General features: G+C 41.6%; 1 protein-coding gene across 3 annotated transcripts in view; it reads right to left on the bottom strand.

Annotated features, from left to right (window-relative positions):
- Positions 1–20,257, bottom strand: part of LOC118398073 (cytohesin-1-like) — a 52,820-nt gene extending 32,563 nt beyond the window's left edge. Inside the window, exon 1 of one of the 3 annotated variants that reach the window (XM_052473718.1) lies at positions 20,134–20,257. In XM_052473718.1, coding sequence (XP_052329678.1) covers positions 20,134–20,215 — 82 coding nt within the window. In that variant the 5' untranslated portion in view covers positions 20,216–20,257. Of the gene's footprint in view, positions 1–2,711; positions 3,394–7,106; positions 7,317–20,133 lie in introns of those variants that run through there. The other 2 variants (XM_052473719.1, XM_052473721.1) reach the window with 2 other exon arrangements.
- Positions 20,258–22,809: the final 2,552 nt, after the last annotated feature.

Raw genomic sequence — 22,809 nt, 5'->3', positions numbered from 1 at the left:
TGGGGTGGTTGGAATCTGACCCTCTTCACCTCTCTGCTGCCTTGTTGAGGTAATTTTTCTCAGCAACCCAGCCAGGCCTTTCCCCTCCGATGCCGCTGTGGGGGTGTTGGAGGTGCTGCTGGGGATTGTGGTTCTTCCCAAACTTGTGCAGCTGTCAGCTTCAAGACCTCCTGGACAACCTCTGTGTCAACTTTTGCAGCCTCGGGCTCATCTAAAAAGCTCATTTTGAAGCATGGGTCAATGAAACAAGCCATATGTGCATGACTCTCTTTGCCTTCTCTGTGGATCTGTTGTTAAGGTCTTCTCTCATTACCCTTTTCATCTCCTTGGTCAGGGATGGCTCCGTATCCTTTTCCACCAGAACATCACGGGTGATGTGGTCCAATCAGGCTTGATGGCTTGATCTGAGGCAAGTGCATCTGTAAACTTGCTCAGAGGTTCAAGGAGCTGGCACAGTTTCTCCATGACACTTATGTTGGCATCCTTGGGCATCACATGCCATGTTCCTCTTTCTCCAGCCAGTGTCACTGGCTGCTGTTGGCTGAGGAAACACTCAAGCATCTTGTGTGTAGTTCCCCATCGGGTCACCACATCATGGATCAGAGCTTTCTGTGGCATGTTGAGGGTAGCTTGCTTTTCACTCAGTTATCTCCTTCTCTCCCAGCTCTGAGAAGCCTTGGACCAGATGACAGCAGGCCTTGACTGCTATGTCAACTCTCTGAATTTTCAGAGCCTTTGAGATGGCCAGGTTCAAATTATGGCCAAAGCACCCAAGCCACAGATCTGGAAACTCTTCAAAAGCCTTGATCATGTTTGTTGCGTTGTCTGTGGTTATGCAGACCAGGTCTTTCTTGTTGATCCCCCACTCTTCCAGCATATTCTCAAAAAACTCTGATGTTGTGAGCCAAGTGATCTTCTGAGAAGAACTGTATTTCCAGGCAGTTTGATTCCAGTTACCAGTCTGGGGTGAGGTAATGGATAGTGAAGCTGATGTAGGGTTAACCACCCCTGCATTCATTGGTCCAGAGGTCAGTAGTTGCAGCAAACCATGTGCCTTGAGAAACTTTTTCCAACATCAGCTTTAGCCTGGTTGTACAGGTTTGAGATTTCAGTCTTGGAAAATAATGTTTGTGATGGAACTTTGTAGTGAGGCACGGCAACCTTCATCAGCCTCAGAAAGCCAGGCCTCAACAATTTGAAATGGCATCATGTCCTTTGCAATGTAAAATGAAAGGGCTGCAGTGAGGTCGAGCATTTTTTGATGTGTGTGCATAAGCAGCCTGCCTGTTAAATGCTTGAGTGCCTGTGTCACAACTGTAGATGAGGGACCAGTAGCACCACTGGGTTTGCCTGCTGCACGCCCACTCTGTGAACAAAGGAATAGCAAATGTATTATTATTATTGGTGTTGTTACATTATTAACACATCTATATTCTGTGTTGCATTTGAGTATATTCAATGACCCCATGCACAATTTACATAAATACAAATGAGTCTTAAGAAGACAGTGACAGTAATTGCAATGAGCCCAACAATTGACATAAATACAGGAGTCTTGTATAGGACTCTATAGTGTTTCTCCTGTTGGAACAGTTTTACAACCAAGTCGATGACTGCCGGATTTTAAATGAACAAAATATGTTGGTTGTGTGACTAAACTACATGATGTGTTACGATGTGCAGTGGGAGAATAGAGTCTGCAGACAATGCATACAGCAGCAGAACAACATGTAGTGTTTTTACAAGAGTAGGTAACACTAAAAGCTTCAAGTTAGACAGACAAACCATGACATTTTCCCCCATTCCGAAGTCCCCACATCATGCATTGAGCTAAAAGTGAACTGACCTTGCATTCGCTATAATGTAGTGGGTGGTGGTCACGAAGATGACTCAAGAGATGTGAAGTGTTGCCCCCTTTCGCAGCAATTTTTTTGTTGCATGTTCTGCAGACAGGGTGACCATCTTCAATTAAGTTTTCCTCAGTACTCTTGTAAAACCCTAAATACAACCACACTTCAGATTTGGTCCTCTTAGGAGGCTGAAAAATCTCCAGAGCACTGTCACTGCCTTCCGCCATGTTCTCACACAAAACAAACCCTAAGTTGCATGCTGCACCTGCGTCAGACTGTTGCTAACTTTGGTTGATGCTGAATGCTAAATGCTAATGATAATTAAAATTTTAAACTAATACTCACCTTCAGAAATGTTACCATGGTTCATCTTGAAACCAGTAACCGTTTCATCCCTATGTCCAGCACCATCAAATCAATTGCGGTCAGACTCCCCTTTAGTCAATTGTGTATTAATTATTTCATCAAAAAGTTTGCTTAAAGCATCAGACAAGCTCAGTGCATATAATTGATTTGATTAAAGCACATAGGATGCGTCTATATATGGAAAAACACACATTTAAATAATGTCGACCAATCGATTGGTCGAAAGAACAGACAGCTCTTGGTTGACCAATACTTTTTTGTTGTTGTTGTTGGGGACAGACCTAGTACACACATTTGACATTTAGCAGACGCTCTTATCCAGAGTGACTTACAGTAGTGAGTGCATACATTTCATACTTCTTTTTTTCCCCCCTCTCCATACCGTCCCCTAGTGGGAATTGAAACCAACAGCCCTGACGTTGCAAGCACCATTCTCTACCAACTGAGCCACACACACACACACTTTCTCCTCAGCTTATACTATAGTTTTCCTACCTGATTGAGTTTGTCTCTCCCAGTCCTCCCACTGTTCCCAGTATAACACCGGTCCAGAAGCAGCTGTCTCCTAGTAACCCTTTATTCTGTCTACCAGTATCCAGACCCCACTCTCTAGCCTGGTCTACTGTTCCAGTAGACGTGCAGTTCCAGTAGCAGAGCGTTGTGCCAGTCCAGCCCAGCTCAGTAAAGCTCACCAGTATTAGCGAGTCTCGCAGTTAAAGAGTTATGCCTGAGTCCAGTCCAGTCTAAATCCAGTCTAACCTAGTCCAGTTTAAATATAGTCCAGTCTTAGTCCTTGTCTAATCCAGTCACACACTCTATCAATAATATAGTCCAGACTTCTCTCCCAGTACAGCAGACGAGTATTATTAGTTCTTTCCCAGTATAACCCAATTGTGTCCCAGTCCAGTCCAGTAAAAGCTGTATAGCCGACTGTCCCAGTCACTCTGAGCCCTCCTGCACCCGTCTGGCCTTCCAATTCTGTGGTGCGATACTAAAATAACCAACACGACCCCCCTCTCTCCTCAGCAGCCGGGCAGATTGTCTTTAACTCTTAACCTGCCAGGCTCACCGACTGTCTGTCACACCACCACACTACAGGCTATCCAACACAAAGAGAAAGGAGGATGACAACGAACAAGGCACGAGGTTGGCTGCTCCACCACACCAGAGAGAGGGAGAGAGAGCAAGAGGAGTGTTCAGCTCAATCAATCACTTACCTTTTGTTGAAAGATCACTGACAGTACAGGGGGTGAAACCCTCCCTCCCGCCCTCTCAACTCCTCCCTCTTTCCCTCCAAATATCAGGCCTATACACAGTCTCCACCCTGTGGACACACACACACCCACACACAGGCCTAGATGAGATATATGTGTGTGTGTGGGTGTGTCTGATTCTTCTCTCCGCTCATGACTGTCAGATTGTACACCAATATCCTCCAGCTCTGAACATAATCTCTGACTTAAAAACAGAACCATCATGTAACAAGGGGTCCTCTATTCCACAAAATTGCATGAAAATGTATTTAAACCAAATTGAACATGTTTCATTATTTATTTGAGGCAAAATTTATTTTATTGATGTATTATATTAAGTTAAAATAAGTGTTCATTCAGTATTGTTGTAATTGTCATTATTACAAATAAATGTTAATTATTATTACTTGTTTTTTTTTAATCGGCCGATTAATCGGTATCGGCTTTTTTTGTACCTCCGATAAATCGGAATCAGTATTGGGGTTGAAAAATCATAAATCGGTCGACCTCTAGTAATCATTAGTCCAACAGTCGCAAATGAGCTTCTATTGGAGAAATTCAGGTATGTTTATCCCCATTTTGTTCCATTTAAGAAAAGTTTTTCAACAGAATCGGTGGAATGAATACACCCCTGATCACACACAAATCACTCCCATAGCAGTCACATAAAAACAGTATGATCACTTTGCTTGTTGTATATAACTCATGCAAGACATTTTATAGATAAAAGGATAAGTATGGTATCATTATTAAATGTGTGCATGCTTTTCTCCTTCGAGAAAACAACAGCCGATTCAAAGGGGGTGTGGAGGATTTAAAACACTTCTGCGGTAGTTGCTGGGAGGATACTCTTGTGCATCCTCTGCTGAAGTAGGCAGGGATTTTTCTGCCAAAGAAATCTTTGAGCAGTCCGCCTAAGCGTTTAAAAAAATAAAATGGTTAATACATTTTCGGGATAGAAAAACACTTTCAGTGTAAACTTAAAAGTGACTAAAAGCAGATATAAATGTATGCAGAAAAGATAAATTGACCTATTTATTTGTATAATATAATCTTTGAGAACTAACAATCACCAAAATAAAAGCTAGACAGTCAGGGCAATTGAAAATACCAAAAACAATTAATTTAACAGTATTGGTCTTGTTATTAAGATCGAGCAAAATAACACACCATTAGCATTGGCAATTGAAGGAAATTGTCTTTAAAACAGCATAATTTAAAATGTTCTCAGCCTCCCGGGTGGTGCAGTGGTCTGTGCCACTAGAGATCCTGGTTCGAGTCCAGGCTCTGTCGCAGCTGGCCATGGCTGGGAGACCCATGTGGTAGTGGGTAGCCTCTTGGTTAGTGCGTTGGACTAGTAACCGAAAGGTTTCAAGACCGAATCCCCGAGCTGACAAGGTAAAAATCTGTCGTTCTGCCCCTGAACAAGGCAGTTAACCCACTGTTCCTAAGCCGTCATTGAAAATAAGGATTTGTTCTTAAATAGTTATATAAAGGTAAAATAATAAATAAAATAGTGGCCCAGCGTCGTCTGGGTTAGGAGAGAGTTTGGCCGGCAAGGATGTTCTTGTCCCATTGCGCTCTAGCGACTCCTGTGGCAGGCTGGGCGCAATGCACGCTGACACCGTGTTTCCTCTGACACATTGGTGCAGCTGGCTTCCGGGTTAAGCAGGCATTGTGTCAAGAAGCAGTGCATCTCATCTGGGTTGTGTTTCAGAGGACACAAGGCTCTCGACCTCCGCATCTCCCGAGTCCGTACGGGAGTTGCAGCAATGGGATAAGCCTGTCCAATTGGATACTACAAAATTGGGGAGGAAAATAATAATCTTCTCTGAAATTCTTTCGACAACCATGTGCATTGCCACACCCATCACCCTTTTCGATCTAGAAAAAAAACACTGAGAAGGGAAGCATACACCTCGGTTCATCTACTATAGAATGACACTCTTCACCACTTATCGGTTTCCGGGGTCACGGAGGAGCAGAGGACAGACTTTTGCCCAATTAAGAATCTCCCAGAGTCATGAGAGGAGTGCAGAGTGTGAGATATCAGCATCCCTTTGATTCACCCATCATCTCTCCTTTCCCTCTCTTCTCTGTGACTATGACCCGGGGTCAGGGTTTAGAGGTCAGACTGGAGGGAGACCCAGAGAGACACGGGCCCAATCCCAAATTGAGCCCTAAACCCTATGCACTTGCAGAGGTCTGAGAGGATTTGACAGATGTAAGCAATATGGTAATAGCTCCATCTTGTCCTCTGATAGGTTAAGTGGAAGTTTCACCATATTGTTTATACCAATCAAATCCTCTCAGATCAAATCAAATGTTATTAGACACATGTGCCGTGACTATGTGCTGTGACCCGTTGCTCTGCAAGGGCCGCGGCTTTTGTGGAGAGATGGGTAACGATGCTTCGTGGGTGACTGTTGTTGATGTGTGCAGAGGGTCCCTGGTTCGCGCCCGAGTATGGGCGAGGGGACGGTCTAAAGTTATACTGTTACACCGAACACAACAGCATTTCACCTTACAGTGAAATGCTCACTTATGAGTCCCTAACCAACAATGCAGTTACATTTTTATAAATAAGAATAATTACCTGTTACTTTTATTTCTTAAAGAGCAGCAGTAAAATAACAATAGCGAGAATATATACAGGGGGGTACCGGTAGAGTCAATGTGCGGGGGCACCGGTTAGTTGTGGTAATATGTAAATGTAGGTAGAGTTATTAAAGTGTCTATGCATAGATAATAACAACAGAGAGTAGCAGCAGTGTAAAAAAGGAGAGGGGGGGGGCAATGCAAATAGTCTGGGTAGCCATTTGATTAGATGTTCAGGAGTCTTATGTCTTGGGGGTAGAAGCTGTTTAGAAGCCTCTTGGACCGCTTGCTGTGCGGTAGCAGAGAGAACAGTCTATGACTAGGGTGGTTGGAGTCTCTGACACCAGGCATAGGATGTAGAGCTACGGGTGGGGGCATTTTGGATTGGGACACTCACTGGGCAAAACAAATGTCAGGAGTTCTCAAATTCTGTCTGTCATTTGGGAAAATACATATTGAACCAGGCACACATACAGGACAAAGCAAACCACTCACCAGTGGCAATGTTGGGCACAACTCACACACACGTTGACAACTGTTTACCTACACAAATAAACAATTGATTGATTAAATTGACTTCTACCACCCCACACAACCTTTAACAGAAGAGCATCCCAACAACGCATGTGCGCGCACGCACACGCAGCCGTTAAATGTAGCCTCTTTATATCATATCCTTTTAACTGAATCAATGGACCCTTTCATCATATTTATAGACAGACTCATTATGAATTCAGTGTTACACAACGCACACATAGCTGCATGGCCTCAATTCAGTCAGCTAAATGAACCTATTGTTCTAAAGTCGTCTGGAAATTTGCATAAGAAGGAAACTATATTATAGACCTGTTGCGCTGCAGACTGGGTAAATTAAATTAATTTAGCCAGTCAACTTGAAAACGTACAGCTAAAACATTTGACTAAAGAATTTAGATGAAAGAGAAATAGCCTACAAGTATTAACTGTTTATAAAGCTAGGGCCTACATCAAATGGCCTCAGCTAGACAACGTTAGGCTAATTAGGTCGGTCGCTACTTACCCACTCCGTCTTCCGACTTCAGAACCATCGTGTAGCCTTTCTGTAAACTACGAATGATTTTAAAACAAATGACAGATTGCTACTTACTTAGCACCACTTTATTTAAGAGCTCAGATTATAAATATTTTTTTGATGATAACTTTTTGTATCTTCAAATGTCACAACTGTGAATTGACTCTGAACTGGGGCGTCCCATGCGGTAGAAATGAGGCGTGGTTTAGGAACACTTGCTACTGGGTAGCCAATCAGATGCTTTGCTAAAACCGAGAAATGGGAAGAGAGAGAGGTGAGAGTATACAAGGACAGAGAAAATGAGACGAGAGAGAGGAAGAAAGAGAGGAAGAAGGAGAAAATGGGATAATGGAGGGAGAGGGTTTTAAAGAGCATCTGTGTGCTTGAATCAGAGCTTCATTCACTAAGTTTGGCCACAAAGAGAGGAAAACAGGATATGCTGAGATAGGGAGAGAACCGGGGAGGAATATAGTCATAGGGAGCATTACATGATATGCCACTGATATCTGCAGAACCAAGGAGAAAAAGTTACTTAAAATAAGGTACACATCGGAATATATGAGTGACTTGCACTGAATTTCTTCACATTTTATTGTGTTATAAAGTGGGATTAAAATTGATTTAATTGTCATTTTTTTAGATAAACAAAAAAATGCATAACTAAAATATAGTCGTTGCATAAGTTTTCAGCCCCTTTGTTTAGGCAAGCCTAAATTAGTTCAGGAGTAAATTTTTGCTTAACAAATCACATAATAAATTACATGGACTCACTCTGTGAAATAATACGGGTTGACATAATTTTTTTTATGACTAACCCTTCCTCTGTCCGCCATACATCAAACAGTATTGAATTTGAATTCCAAGCACAGATTCAACTACAAAGACCAGGGAGGTTTTGAATGCCACATAAAGAAGGGCAGTGATTGGTAGATGGGTAACAATAACAAATCAGACATTGAATATCTCTTTAAGCATGGTCAAGTTAATAATTATGTTGTGGATTATATATTAAACCACACAGACACATAAAATATACCGTTGTCCTTCCGCACGGTGCTGCAAGACAGGAATGAAACTCCTCAGGGATGTTACCATGAGGCCATTAGTGATTTTAAAACCGCTACAATGTCTGTGAGGGTAGAAAACTGGTGATGGATTAACAACATTGTATGGACTCATCAATAATCACCTGAAGGACAGAGTGAGAATAATACAAATATACAAAATAATTTATATGAATCTTTAAAAAATATATATCATTTTTTCTTCCTCTTTGACCTCACCGAATATTTTGTGTAGATTGTTGACAAAAAAATGCCAATTAAATACATTTTTATCCCACTTTGTAACACAATCAATGTGAAGAAATTGGTTTGTAAGGCACTATATATATTATTGGAAGGAATATTTTTCAATAGCAAATCTGACCTTTCTGCTTAAGGAGTTTATCAGTAAAATTATTTAAACCATGGTGAATGGGGATTTTACCACAGTGGCAGGAGAGGGCAAGCGCTAAGAAAGAGAGAGGACTAAAAACACATTCAATGGACATTTTTATTGAGCAAGGTTTTAAGTACAGGAATAGGCACTAGATAGGCTTACTGTTCTTCAATCTCACTGTTAAGTTATATTTGGTGAGTTTGTTTTAAAACTGCTACATTTGTCTATGCATAAATGAGGCACACAGTGGAGAATGTCAGGTTCTATGGCTCTGGGTGGAGCAGGCAGAGTCAAGAATAAGCAAATTGGCATATGATGTACACACCAAAAACTGATGGTTCTAAATAGTACCAGATATGAGTTATTTGGCTTGTAACCAAATCAGAACCCTTTTTTTGTGCTACTGAATATAGAACCCTATTTTTAAAGTTACATAATGAACCATTCTCATGAGATTCTAAATGGAACCATTTCCCAAGGTTCTATAAATAACCATTAAAAAAGGTTCTATATAGCACCAAAAAAGGGTTCTGTTATTGTCACAACCCAATTTGGGGCTATATAGGGAAAAATGTATCAGAAGTTCTTTGTAGATCCTTTTGAAGAACCATACAGGGTTTTTTATTCTGGTCAGCCAATATTATATTGTTAATATTCCATCCATGTTACTTTTATGTTAATTGACAAGTTGAATCAGGTGAGCTACCTCTGGAACAGCTGGGGGTCCCTGAGAAGAGAATTGAAAACCACTGTCTGATTTAGTCAACCATTCTCATTTGACACAAGGCCATACCTAAGTCTTCCAAAAGACAGCTTAATTGTCTATAATCATATATAATGTGTAAAAGCATAACACAACACATTAGATAAGCTGGAATGACACAATCATGCACGGTTGTTCAAAAAGTGCTGTGAACAAACCACACCCCCAAATAATTGAATGAGCTGCCTCCCCTTATATTTAATTAGCATTAAAAGAGCAAAGAACCCTTTTGTGAACTGTTGTATTTGTCATATGCACCAAATACAAATACAGTGAAATGCTTACTTACAAGTCCTTAACCAACTATACAATTTTAAGAAAATAGAGTTAAGAAAATATTTACTCAAAAAACTCAAGTAAAAATAATTTTAAAAAATATATACAGTACCAGTCAAAAGTTTGGATACACCAAGAGTGTGCTAAGCTCTCATCAAGGCAAAGGGGGCTACTTTGAAGAATCTCAAATATAAAATAAATTTAGATTTGTTTAACTCTTTTTGGTTACTACATGATTCCATATGTGTTATTTCAAAGTTTTGATGTCTTCACTATTATTATACAATTTAGAAAATAGTACAAATAAAGAAAAATCCTTGAAAGAGTAGGTGTGTCCAAACGTTTTACTGGTACTGCATATCATTTAGTATAAAACACTTTAAAAAACTAAAAATATATAACGAAATGAAGATAAAAAAGAAAAAAAGAAAATAACACCATAAAAGAATAATAACGAGACTATATACCGGGGTACCGAGTCAATGTGCGGGGGTACAGGTTAGTCGAGGTAATTTGTACATGTAGGTAGTGGTAAGGTGACTAGGCATAGCTAATAAACAGTGAGTAGCAACAGTGTAAAAACAAGGGCAGAGGGGTCAATGCAAATAGTCTGGGTGACCATTTGATTAATTGTTCAGCAGTCTTATGGCTTGGGGGTTGAAGATGTTAAAAAGCCTTTTGGACCTAGACTTGGCACTCCGGTACCGCTTGCCATTCGGTAGCAGAGAGAACAGTCTATGACTTGGATGACTGGAGTCTTTGACAATTTTTGGGGCCTTCCTCTGACACCGCCTAGTGTATAGGTCCTTGATGGCAGGAAGCTTGGCCCCAGTGATGTACTGCACCGTATGCACTACCCTCTGTAGCGCCTTACAGTCGGTTGCCGAGCAGTTGCCAGACCAGGCGGTGATGCAACCAGGTTGCTCTCGATGGTGCAGCTGTAGAACTTTTTGAGGATCTGGGGACCCATGCCAAATCTTTTCAGTCTCCTAAGGGGGAAAAGGTATTGTTGTGCCCTCTTCACAACTTTCTTGGTGTGTTTGGACCATGATAGTTTGTTGGTGATGTGGACACCAAGGAACTTGATACTCCCGACCCGCTCCACAACAGCCGTGTCGATGTTAATGGGGGTGTGGTTCACCTTCCTTTTCCTGTAGTCCATGATCAGCTCCTTTATCCTTTTCACTTTGAGGGAGAGTTGTTGTCCTGGCACCACACTGCCAGGTCACTGACCTCCTCCCTATAGGACGTCTCATGGTCGTCGTTGATCAGGCCTGCCACCGTTGTGTCAACAGCAAACTTAATGATGGTGTTTGAGCCGTGATTGGCCATGCAGTCGTGGGTGAACAAGGAGTACAGGAGGAGACTAAGCACGCACCCCTGAGGGGCCCCCGTGTTGAGGATTAACGTGGCAGATTTGTTGTTGCCTACCCTTACCACCCGGGGGCAGCCTGTCAGGAAGTCCAGGATCCAGTTACCGAGGGAGGTCTTTAGATTAGTGATGAACTTTGTTGGCAATATGGTGTTGAATACTGAGCTGTAGTCAATGAACAGTATTCTCACATACAGTTAAAGTTGGAAGTTTACATACACCTTAGCCAAATACATTTAAACTCAGTTTTTCACAATTCCTGACATTTAATCCAAGTAAAAATTCCCTGTTTTAGGTCAGTTAGGATCACCACTTTATTTTAAGAATGTGAAATGTCAAAATAATAGTAGAGAGAATTATTTATTTCAGCTTTTATTTCTTTCATCACATTCCCAGTGGGTCAGAGGTTTACATACACTCAATTAGTATTTTGTAGCATTGCCTTTAAATTGTTTAACGTGGGTCAAACATTTCGGGTAGCCTTCCACAAGCTTCACACAATAAGTTGGGTGAATTTTGGCAGAGCTGGTGTAACTGTATCAGTTTTGTAGGCCTCCCTGTTTGCACACACTTTTTCAGTTCTGTCCACAAATTTCAATAGGATTGAGGTCAGGACATGATGATGGCCACTCCAATACCTTGACTTTGTTGTCCTTAAGCCATTTTGCCACAACTTTGGAAGTATGCTTGGGGTCATTGTCCATTTGGAAGACACATTTGCGACCAAGCTTTAACTTCCTGACTGATGTATTGAGATTCTGCTTCAATATATCCACACAATTTTCTTTCCTCATGGTGCCATATCTTTTGTGAAGTGCACCAGTCCCTCCTGCAACAAACCCCCGTGCTTCACGGTTGGGATGGTGTTCTTCGGCTTGCAAGCCTCCCCCTTTTTCCTCCAAACATAACGATGGTCATTATGGCCAAACAGTTCTATTTTTGTTTAATCAGACCAGAGGACATTTCTCTAAAAAGTACAATCTTTGTCCCCATGTGCAGTTGCAAATCGTAGTCTGGCTTTTTATGGTGGTTTTGGAGCTCCTTGCTAAGCGGCCTTTCAGGTTATGTGGATATAGGACTCATTTTACTGTGGATATAGTTATTTTGTACCTGTTTCCTCCAGCATCTTCACAAGGTCCTTTGCTGTTGTTCTGGGATTGATTTGTACTTTTCGCACCAAAGTACGTTCATCTCCAGAAGACAGAACGCGTCTCCTTCCTGAGGGGTATGATGGCTGCATGTTCCCCATGGTGTTTATACTTGTGCACTATTGTTTGTACAGATGAACGTGGTACCTTCAGGCATTTGGAAATTGCTCCCAAGGATGAACCAGACTTGTGGAGGTCTACTTTTTTTTCTGAGGTCTTGGCTGATTTCCTTTGATTTTCCCACGATATCAAGCAAAGAGGCACTGAGTTTGAAGGTAGGCTTTGAAATATATCCACAGGTACACCTCCAATTGACTCAAATGATATCAATTAGCGTATCAGAAGCTTCGAAAGTGAAATAATCTGTCTGTAAACAATTGTTGGGAATATTACTTGTGTCGTGCACAAAGTAGATGTCCTAACCGACTTGCCAAAACAATAGCTTGCTAACAAGAAATTTGTGGAGTGGTTGAAAAATAATTTTTATGACTCCAACCTAAGTGTATGTAAACTTCTGACTTCAACTATAGTTCTTCCTTTTGTCCAGGTAGGAAAGGACAGTGTGGAGTACGATTGAGATTTTGTCATCTGTGGATCTGTTGTATGTGAATTTGAGTGGGTCTAGGGTTTCTGGGATGATGGTGTTGATGTGAGCCATGACCAGCATTTCAAAGCTCATCATCGCTACCGACGTGTGTGCAATGCGGCGGTAGTCATTTAGGCAGGTTACCGTTGCTTTCTTGGGCGCACGGACCATGGTGGTCTGCTCGAAACATGTAGGTATTACAGACTTAGGGAGAGGTTGAAAATGTCAGTGAAGATACTTGCCAATTGGTCCGCGCATGCTCTGAGTACACGTACTGGTAATTCGTCTGTTCAACAGCCTTGTGAATGTTGACCTGTTTGAAGGTCTTGCTCACATCGGCTACGGAAAGTGTGATCACACAGTCGTCCAGAACAGCTGGCACTCTTATGCATGCTTCAGTGTTGCTTGCCTCGAAGCGAGCATAAAAGGCATATAGCTCGTCTGGTAGCCTCGCATCACTGGACAGCTCGCGGCTGGGTTTCCCTTGGTAGTCCGTAATACTTTGCAAGCCCTGCCACATTTGACGAGCGTCAGAGCCGGTGTAGTAGGATTCAATTATAGTCCTTTATTGACTCTTTGCCTGTTTGATGGTTTGTCTAAGGACATAGTGGGATTTCTTATAGGCGTCCGGATTAGTGTCTCGCTCCTTGAAAGCAGCAGCTCTAGCCTTTAGCTCAGTGCGGATGTTGCCTGTAATCCTTCTACACCTGCATTGTTTGCTGTTTGGGATTTTAGGCTGGGTTTCTGTACAGCGCTTTGAGATATCAGCTGATGTAAGAAGGCCTATATAAATACATTTGATTTTATTTGATCCATAGCTTCTGGTTGGGATGTGTGCTTACAGTCACTGTGGGGACGGTGTTGTCGATGCACTTATTGATGAAGCCGGTGACTGAGGTGTTATACTTCTCAATGCCATTGGATGAATATGGGGAACATATTCCTGTCAGTGCTAGCAAAACTGTCCTGTAGCTTAGCATCCACTTCCATATTGAGCGAGTCACCAGTACTTCCTGCTTTTGCTTGTAAGCAGGAATCAGAAGGATGTAATTATGGTCGGATTTGCCAAATGGAGGGCGAGGTAAAGCTTTGTACGTGTCTCTGTGTGTGGAGTAAAGGTAGTCTAGAGATTTTTTTCCTCTGGTTGCAGATGACACGCTGGTAGAAATTAGGTAAAACGCATTATAGTCCCCGGCCACTAGGAGCGCCGCTTCTGGATGAGCATTTTCTTGTTTGCTTAGGGCTTTTTACAGTTCGTTGAGTGTGGTCTTAGTGCCAGCATCGGTTTGTGGTGGTAAATAGACGGCTACAAAAAATATAGATGGTAGATTGTGTGGTCTACAGCTTATCATTAGGTAAGACTTCCTTAATATTAGACATCGCGCACCACCCCTCATTTTACCGGACGTAGAGATTCTGTCCTGCCAAAAGGCATTGAAAACCCAGCCAGGTGTATATTATCCGAATCGTCGTTCAGTCACCACTCAGTGAAACATAAGATTTTACAGTGTTTAAATGTCCCATTGGTAGGATGGTCTCGAACGGAGGTCACCAGTTTATTCTCCAGTGATTGCACATTGACCAATAGAACGCATGGTAGAGGCAGGTTACTCATTCGCCAAAGAATTCTCACAAGGTACTCGGATTTGCACCCCCTGTATCTCCATCTTTTCTTCATGCCAATAGTGGGGATTTGGGCCTGCAAAAGTATATCCTTCGCATCAGACTCATTAAAGAAAAAATCTTTGTCCAGTTAGTGGTGAGTAATCGCTGATATCCAGAAGCTCTTTTCGGTCATATTTGTTTTGTATTTTGTATTTATTTTATTTAACCTTTATTCAACTAGGCAAGTTAAGAACAAATTCTTATTTACAATGACGGCCTACCCCCCGGCCAAATCCGGATGACGCTGGGCCAATTGTGCGCTGCCCTATGGGACTCCCAATCACAGCCGGATGTGATACAGCCTGGATACAACCAGGGTCTGTAGTGACACCTCTTGCATTGAGATGCAGTGCCTTAGACTGCTGCGCCACATAAGAGACAGTATCAGCAACATTATATACAAAATAAGTTACAAACAATACAAAAAACCATACAAAATAGCACAATTGGTTAAGAGCCCTTAAAAGGGCAGCCAACCCCTCCGGCGCCATTATCTTTTTGAAGACCATTGAAGACCTTTGAGTCATTATGATTCCACATACTCTGAGTGTTCAAAACAATAAGAATGTCTTCCTATTATTGAGTTGTATCCCCCCTTTTGTCCTCAGAACAGCCCCAATAATCAGGGAAAGGACTCTACAAGGTGTCAAAAGCATTCCACAAAGATGTTGGCACCGTTTTGACTCCAATGCCCCCACAGTTATGTCAAATTGGCTGGATGTCCTTTCGGTGGTGGAACATTTTTGATACACACGGAAAACGTTGAGCGTGAAAAAACCAACAGCTTTGCAGTTCTTGACACAAACCGATACACCTGGAACCTACTACCATACCCCGTTCAAAGGCACTTAAATCCTTTGACTTGCCCATTTACCCTCTGAATGGCATACATACACAATCCATGTCTCAATTGTCTCAAGGCTTAAAAATCTTTCTTTAACCTGTCTCCTCACCTTCATCTACATTGATTGAAGCAGATTTAACAAGTGACATCAATAAGGGATCATAGCTTTCACCTGGGAGGTCAATTTCATGAAAAGAGCAGGTATTCTTAATGTTTTGTGAATTCAGTGTACACAACACATTAGATAACCTGGAAAGACACTCTCACGGTTGCACAAAAAGAATAGTGCACAAATCACGCACCAAAATAGTCTAATGAGCCACCTCCTCTACATTTAATTATCACTCAGAGAGAAAATAACCCTTTTGTGGAATGTACAGAACCATTTAAGAGCTCAAAGTTTTATTTGATTCATTATGGATTCACATAGAACCCTTGAAGAACCTTCATTTTTTGGTGTGTATATGACATTGTTTTGTTCAGTTTGGTTGAAAACACATATCACTGTACAGAACAAACAGAAGCCCCTGTTCCTATAAGCAGGAATATAGACCTGAAAGTATTATTATATATACACTGAACAAAAATATAAACACAACATGCAACGATTTTGAAGATTTTACTGAGATACAATTCATGTAAGGAAATCAGTCAATTTAAATAAATTCATTAGGCCCTAATCTATGGATTTCACATGACTGGGAATACAGATATACATCTGTTGGTCACAGATACCTTTAAAAAAAAGTAGGGGCGTGGATCAGAAAACCAGTCAGTATCTGGTGTGACCATCATTTGCCTCATGCAGCGTGACAGGCTGTTGATTGCATGGAGTTGATCAGGCTGTTGGTTGTGGCCAGTGGAACGTTGTCCCACTCCTCTCCAATGGCTGTGCGAAGTTGCTGGATATTGTTCGGAATTGGAACACACAGTCGTACATGTTGATCCAGACCATCCCAAACATGCTCAATGGGTGACATTTCTGGTGAGAATGCAGGCCATGGAAGAACTGAGAATTTTCAGCTTCCAGAAATTGTGTATAGATCCTTGAGACCTAACTCCGTGCATTATCATGCTGAGACATGGGCGGATTGCAGAGGGTGAATGGCACCACAATGGCCCTCAGGATCTCGTCATGGTATCTCTCAAATAATTTTGCACGCCCAATTTTTCAGTTTTTGATTTGTTAAAAAAGTTTGAAATATCCAATAAATGCCGTTCCACTTCATGATTGTGTCCCACTTGTTGTTGATTCTTCACAAAAAAATACTGTTTTATATCTTTATGTTTGAAGACTGAAATGTGGCAAAAGGTCACAAAGTTCAAGGGGGCCGAATACTTTCGCAAGGCACTGTAAGCACAGCAGGCATGCACAGGCTTTAAACTGTGGTCCTGTCTCCTCTTCAGTCATTCTCATATCAACTTAATATGTAGAAAGAAAAATACAGGATGTAAAATTAAAATAGCAGTGATAAAAGTGTTACACTAGTTTAGAATTACACATTGGTGTTTGGGTGTGACCCTTAAAGTAGTGAATCAATTATGGCGTGCTAGCCCCCTGTATATACTGTCCGCTACTGCTAGCCGATGGACTAGCTTAGCATGCTAGCCCATTGTATATACTGGTCTATTGTGTGCTACTATCCACAGCCTGCGGCCTGCTAGCCTATCGTGCTAGCTCACCACTGTCGCCTATGCTAGCCACCCAGTACCCTAGCCAATGGCTCTAAAGTGTGACCGAATTTTTGCCCCCATGACCAGTACTTTTGTTTTGGGAGCAACGTGCGGCTAAAGAAAATTGTCCAATAAAAAACATAACATAAGTCAAAAGCACATAAAGTGCGGGGACAAGTGCATTGGGGCAGGGGCTGGAGTACCTCTCCAAAACTCTAGGTTGCATTCTGCCTTTCCCTACAGTTTTCAGTGGTTAGTTTCTCCCACGACTCGCTCATGTGAACTACAATCCCGACACTGTGGTTTAACATTTAGAAAGGTCATCGCTTGCAATACGGCTTTCGAAACATATGGCCCTTAACTTTCATCAGGGATAAATAATTATTCAAATAAAAAAGACACACTTGCTGTAGCAGTTGTGCACAGATCCATACAGCTATGCGTGCCTCCAACCAATGAAACTTCACTTCCGATACACTTATACTTACACAGAATTGTTCGCAGCACGCTAGATAGCTAATTAGCACAGAAGGTTGCCTCTGACTTCCGTCTGTTTCCCGTAAAAAAAGTGCTGTAACATGGAGATATGTCTGTGGGGAACACTAACCTTAACCCTATAAAAGGTGTGTATTAATTTAACCTTTTTTTAACGTGTTAATATTCAACAACAAAACTCCATCACACAGAAGACGTCTTCTTCCAATGACTCTTATGTGTAATATAATAGCAATGAGAGGCATGATCAGTAGCCAAGGCTGGAGCAACATCAATATGTCTACTACCAGGTAGCCGTATTTGACAGGCAACAGGTGGCAGCCCAAGTCGGTCAACAGGCGGAGCTAACTGAGCTGGAGATTAAATTTAACACCGTTTATTGCATTGCCAAAGAGGCTGTAACCAAATTCAGACCCAAGTTACTCACCCAGAAACATAATGGATTATAAATCAACCCGACATACGGAAATTAGGTGTCCTTCGCAAACATTATTGGCACAATTGAGGACACTATCTGGGAAGAGGATTAGTGCCATCCGGGATCCTTGGGACATTCCTAACCCTAACCCTAAAAGCAAGTTGATTTATTAGCTAAATTCTAGATCAAAGAAATTGATTAGTTATTGTGAGAGGAGACTAAACATTTATTACATTATCCAAGTGTCAGTTAATAGTCAGCATGTTGCCTTGTTACAACATTAACACTATTAGTTACATGGTTTTTTATTATTATTTTTTTTTGTCGCCTAAACTTTATAAATATATTTGCTGTTGCACGTTTGAATACAATTAACGTTCAGTTTTGTATGTTACATTCTACATTAAGAAAGAATGATAGAACAGTCATTTGCAGTAAAAAAATATATAAATTATTGTGCTCCTAAATTTTGTCTGGTGCTCCTTACTTTTCAACGTTAGAAGCACCAGTGCTACCAAATAAAAAAGTTTATTTAGAGCCTTGACTCGAGCCAACTGTTAATTGATATACTGTATACTGTGCCAACACTGTTGGCCCAGCACTACTAATGCTACTTGTTGCCTATATTGTTTATATTGAGTGCTACGTTTAGTCTGCGAAACCTGTGATGCCATTATCCACAATGTAGGCCCTATGCCATACCTGTCTTTGTACTGCTTCCATTGCACTGCTAGCCTACATAGTATCTTGTTAGCATACATTGCTGTTGCCCTGATATTACACATTTAATACATGCTGTCTGGTGCTGTCGGGCACCAGATTTCTATATAATATGGTTAGCTTATAGATGTTATTAGAAATACCTATGCAGGCTTTGTAAGGCTTGGCAAGCATCTGCAATGTTATCGGGCAGGAACGCGGCCATTATGTAGAACAAACATGTTAAATACATATTTGTATTATTTTAATCTCTTTACTAGTACTTTAAAACAATGCTAGCCTTTTTCACTTTTGATGTGATCATTATTTTGGTTCCAGGCACCCTTTCATTTCTAAGAGTGTAAGAGTCGAGTGTGTTCTCTCCCTTTATTACCGTGCTATGATACAGTACATACAAAAGAAAGAGAGAAAATAGTTCCCAGTTGTTTTAAGTAACATATCACATTAAGTATATTTATATAGAGTAATGCTTACCTGCCATACTCGGTTGAAAATCTGAAAATATCTTGTGTAAGATCCTAGTCAGCGAAAGATTTACTGTAGAAAAAAATCCTTTCATTTTTACAGTAAATTACTGGCAGCACAGTAGGCAGTAGGTTACTGTACATTTAAAGTAAATTACTGGCAGCACAGAAGCCAGTAAATTACTGTAGATTTACAGGACCTTTACTGTAACACAAATTGCCAGCATATTCCTGGAACACCTGATTGCAGTAACATGCTGTATTTCTAGAATTTACAGTGCATTACTGGATGCACAGTGGTAAGTAAACTGTTGCAGATTTACAGTGCAGGTAGCTAGTGTCAACGACAGGCAATACAGTACATTAGGTATTTCAATACTTTCAATACCTATTTTGTAGTTTGTATTTCACTAGCCTGAACTACAATTCATGTAGCCTATTTTCTAACAGTTTAATTACAGTAGAATACATGTTTTTGGTCTTTTCTAATACAAATATATACCTGCAAGTAGCCTGCTTAACTACAACATTCACGGTAACAGTAACACAATCTTTTTACTTGCTATATTCTTGTTTACCTTAGTTTAATACACTGACTGTAAATCGCTCTGGATAACAGAGTCTGCTAAATGATCAAAATGTAAATGTAATAAAAATGTAATTACATATTCACTGTTAGCAATTGCTCACAGTAAATATGTAATGATATATTCTGTGTTTTAAATCACTTGCACTTGAGAAGAGAAACCGATAAACAGGATGGAAGTAGCGAGAGAGGGACTTGGCAGCTTTGTGCTTGAATTAGAACTTTATTTACAGTTTGGCTTTGAAGAAAGAAATGACAGAGCGGGAAAGAGAGAGAGGTAGTGGGAGAGAGAGGGGGGAAGAGCGAAACAAAAATAAAGATAAAGACTCATTTCACACTCAGACACACTTTCTCTCTCTCTCTTGAAATGTGTTGATTTATTTGACGATTTAAAAACACAATTCAACTACACATCTGAAAACAATGTATTTAAAATCATTGCGAATAACAGACGAAAGTTGATCAACTTATTTCCATTGTGGTCCTCTTGTTTTGGCTGGCAGGAAATAAGTTGTTCAGCTTTTCTGTGTTTTCCTTGATCATCAGAGGTGAGGGATGACTTACCTTGAGTTGCTGCAGGTCTTGCTGTTGGACAAAGAAAAGTCTGGAAGCTGGAGGCACACAGCTCACTAACCGTCCCCATCATAGCACTGTGTGTGTGTTTGTGTGGCCTGTGTGCGTTAAACTAGGTGTTGAAGCTCAGAGCCCCAATGTTCTTAGCGTCTCTCCTCTTTTTGCTGTCCTCTCTCTTCTTCTGTCTGTCCGTCCCTCCAGGCAGCCCCCCCTCCACGCATAAGTTTATGAATCACAAAAGTGAAGCATCCTCTCTAGGTTCAGGTTTCCAGACTCCAGTGCTCTCTCCCCTCCTCTGCCACACACTAACTGACTACAATTAGTACGTTCTCTTTTTCTCTCACTCCCCTCTCTCTCTCTTCTCTTCAATCTCATTCATTCACTTGACCTCTATATTTTTCAAGGTGCTGCTTACACACACTCTCTCCAGCACCCTCTCTCTCTAGCAGTTGCTGAGATATTCTTGGAGCTGATGACATATTAGACACACGCACACACACACACACACACACACACACACACACACACACACACACACACACACACACACACACACACACACACACACACACACACACACACACACACACACACACACACACACACACACACACACACACAGGCTATATACAGCACTTACAATCATACATGTACCAGTGCCGTTTAAGACGAGGGAGGACAACAAAAAAATCCCATGAGCATGGCCTTATTTCTATTACAGCATGTTGAATGACTCTCATTCATATTCCATGTGCTCAGTTCAATGTAACAGCAATAGGTTTAGGCTACTACATGATACTCAAATTTCCCAAATACTCATCACGAGGTTGCTACAACCTAGCCTATGAATGAAAGTTTACAATGTAGGTGCGCACAGGTCGAGAGACAAATTCGAGGTGACAGACAGTGATGGTTGTTAAGACACTAACAGCTTACAGAATGTAGGCAATTATGTTATGAAAACTTAGGACACTAAAGAGGCCTTTCTACTGGCTGAAAAACAGAAAATGAAAGATGCCCAGGGTCCCTGCTCATCTGCGTGAACGTGCCTTAGGCATGCTGCAAGGAGGCATGAGGACCGCAGATGTGGCCAGGGCAATAAATTGCAATGTCCGTACTGTGAAACGCCTAAGACAGAGCTTCAGGGAGACAGGACGGACAGCTGATCGTTCTCACAGTGGCAGACCACATGTAACAACACCTGCACAGGATCGGTACATTCGAACATCACACCTGCGGGACAGGTAAAGGAGAGCAATGACAACTGCCCGAGTTACACCAGGAATGCACAATCCCTCCATCAGTGCTCAGACTGTCCACAATAGGCTGAGAGAGGCTGGACTGAGGGCTTGTAGGCCTGTTTTAAAGCAGATCCTCACCAGACATCACCGGCAACAACGTCACCTATGGGCACAAACCCACCATCGCTGGACCAGACAGGACAGGCAAAAAGTGCTCTTCACTGACGAGTCATGGTTTTGTCTCACCAGGGGTGATGTTCGGATTTGTGTTTATCATAGAAGGAATTAACATTAACACAGAGGCCTGTACTCTGGAGAAGGATTGATTTGAAGGTGGAGGGTCCGTCATGGTCTGGGGCTGTGCGTTACAGGGAAGCCATCCTCCTCCCTCATGTGGTACCCTTCCTGCAGGCTCATCCTGACATGACCCTCCAGCATGACAATGCCACCAGCCATACTGCTTGTTCTGTGCGTGATTTCCTGCAAGACAGGAATGTTAGTGTTCTGCCATGGCCAGCGAAGAGCCCGGATCTCAATCCCATTGAGCACGTCTGGGACCTGTTGGATCGGAGGGTGAGGGCTAGGGCCATTCCCCCCAGAAATGTTCAGGAACTTGCAGGTACCTTGGTGGAAGAGTGGGGTAACATCTCACAGCAAGAACTGGCATATCTGGTGCAGTCCATGAGGAGGAGATGCACTGCAGTACTTAATGCAGCTGGTGGCCACACCAGATACTGACTGTTATTTTTGATTTTGACCCCCGCTTTGTTCAGGGACTCATTATTCCATTTCTGTTAGTCACGTGTCTGTGGAACTCGATCAGTTTATGTCTCAGTTGTTGAATCTTGTTATGTTCCTACAAATATTTACACATGTTAAGTTGGGGAAAATAAACGCAGTTGAAAGTGAAAGGACGTTTCTTCTTTTGCTCTGTTTAGTAATATCAAAAGCTTACCTTGACTTGAAAGAGTTCCAGTGTTGTGTTGGAAAGTCATAGCCAGCTAGCTAACTTAGCATCCCTCTGTTTGAGCAGGGTGTTTCAGTAAGCTAAAGTAGCGAGCTGCATTTGCTAGCAAAGTAAGAGAAACTGAAAGTGAAAAAACATTATGTAATAACTCTCTCTATTTCTGTCTTGCTTCTCTTTCATTTTGGAATAAATTAATTTGTTCAAAACTATTCAACTATTGTCTTTTTCTCTCTTTGAGTCAACTACATACCACATTTTATACACTGCAGTGCTAGCTTGCTGTAGCTTATGCCTTCAGTACTAGATTATCTGATCCTTTGATTGGGTGGACAAAATGTCAGTTCATGCTGAAAGAGCTCTGATAGGCTGGAGCATGTCCTCCAGAAGTTGTCATAATTACTGTGTAAGTGTCACGTTCTGACCTTTATTTCCTGTGTTTTGTATTTAGTTAGTATGGTC

The sequence above is a fragment of the Oncorhynchus keta genome, chromosome 2 (genome assembly GCF_023373465.1).
Source record: "Oncorhynchus keta strain PuntledgeMale-10-30-2019 chromosome 2, Oket_V2, whole genome shotgun sequence".
Taxonomy (NCBI): Eukaryota; Metazoa; Chordata; class Actinopteri; order Salmoniformes; family Salmonidae; genus Oncorhynchus; species Oncorhynchus keta.
Note: the sequence above shows the minus strand (reverse complement) of the source record. Positions and strands in the feature narration are given on the sequence as shown.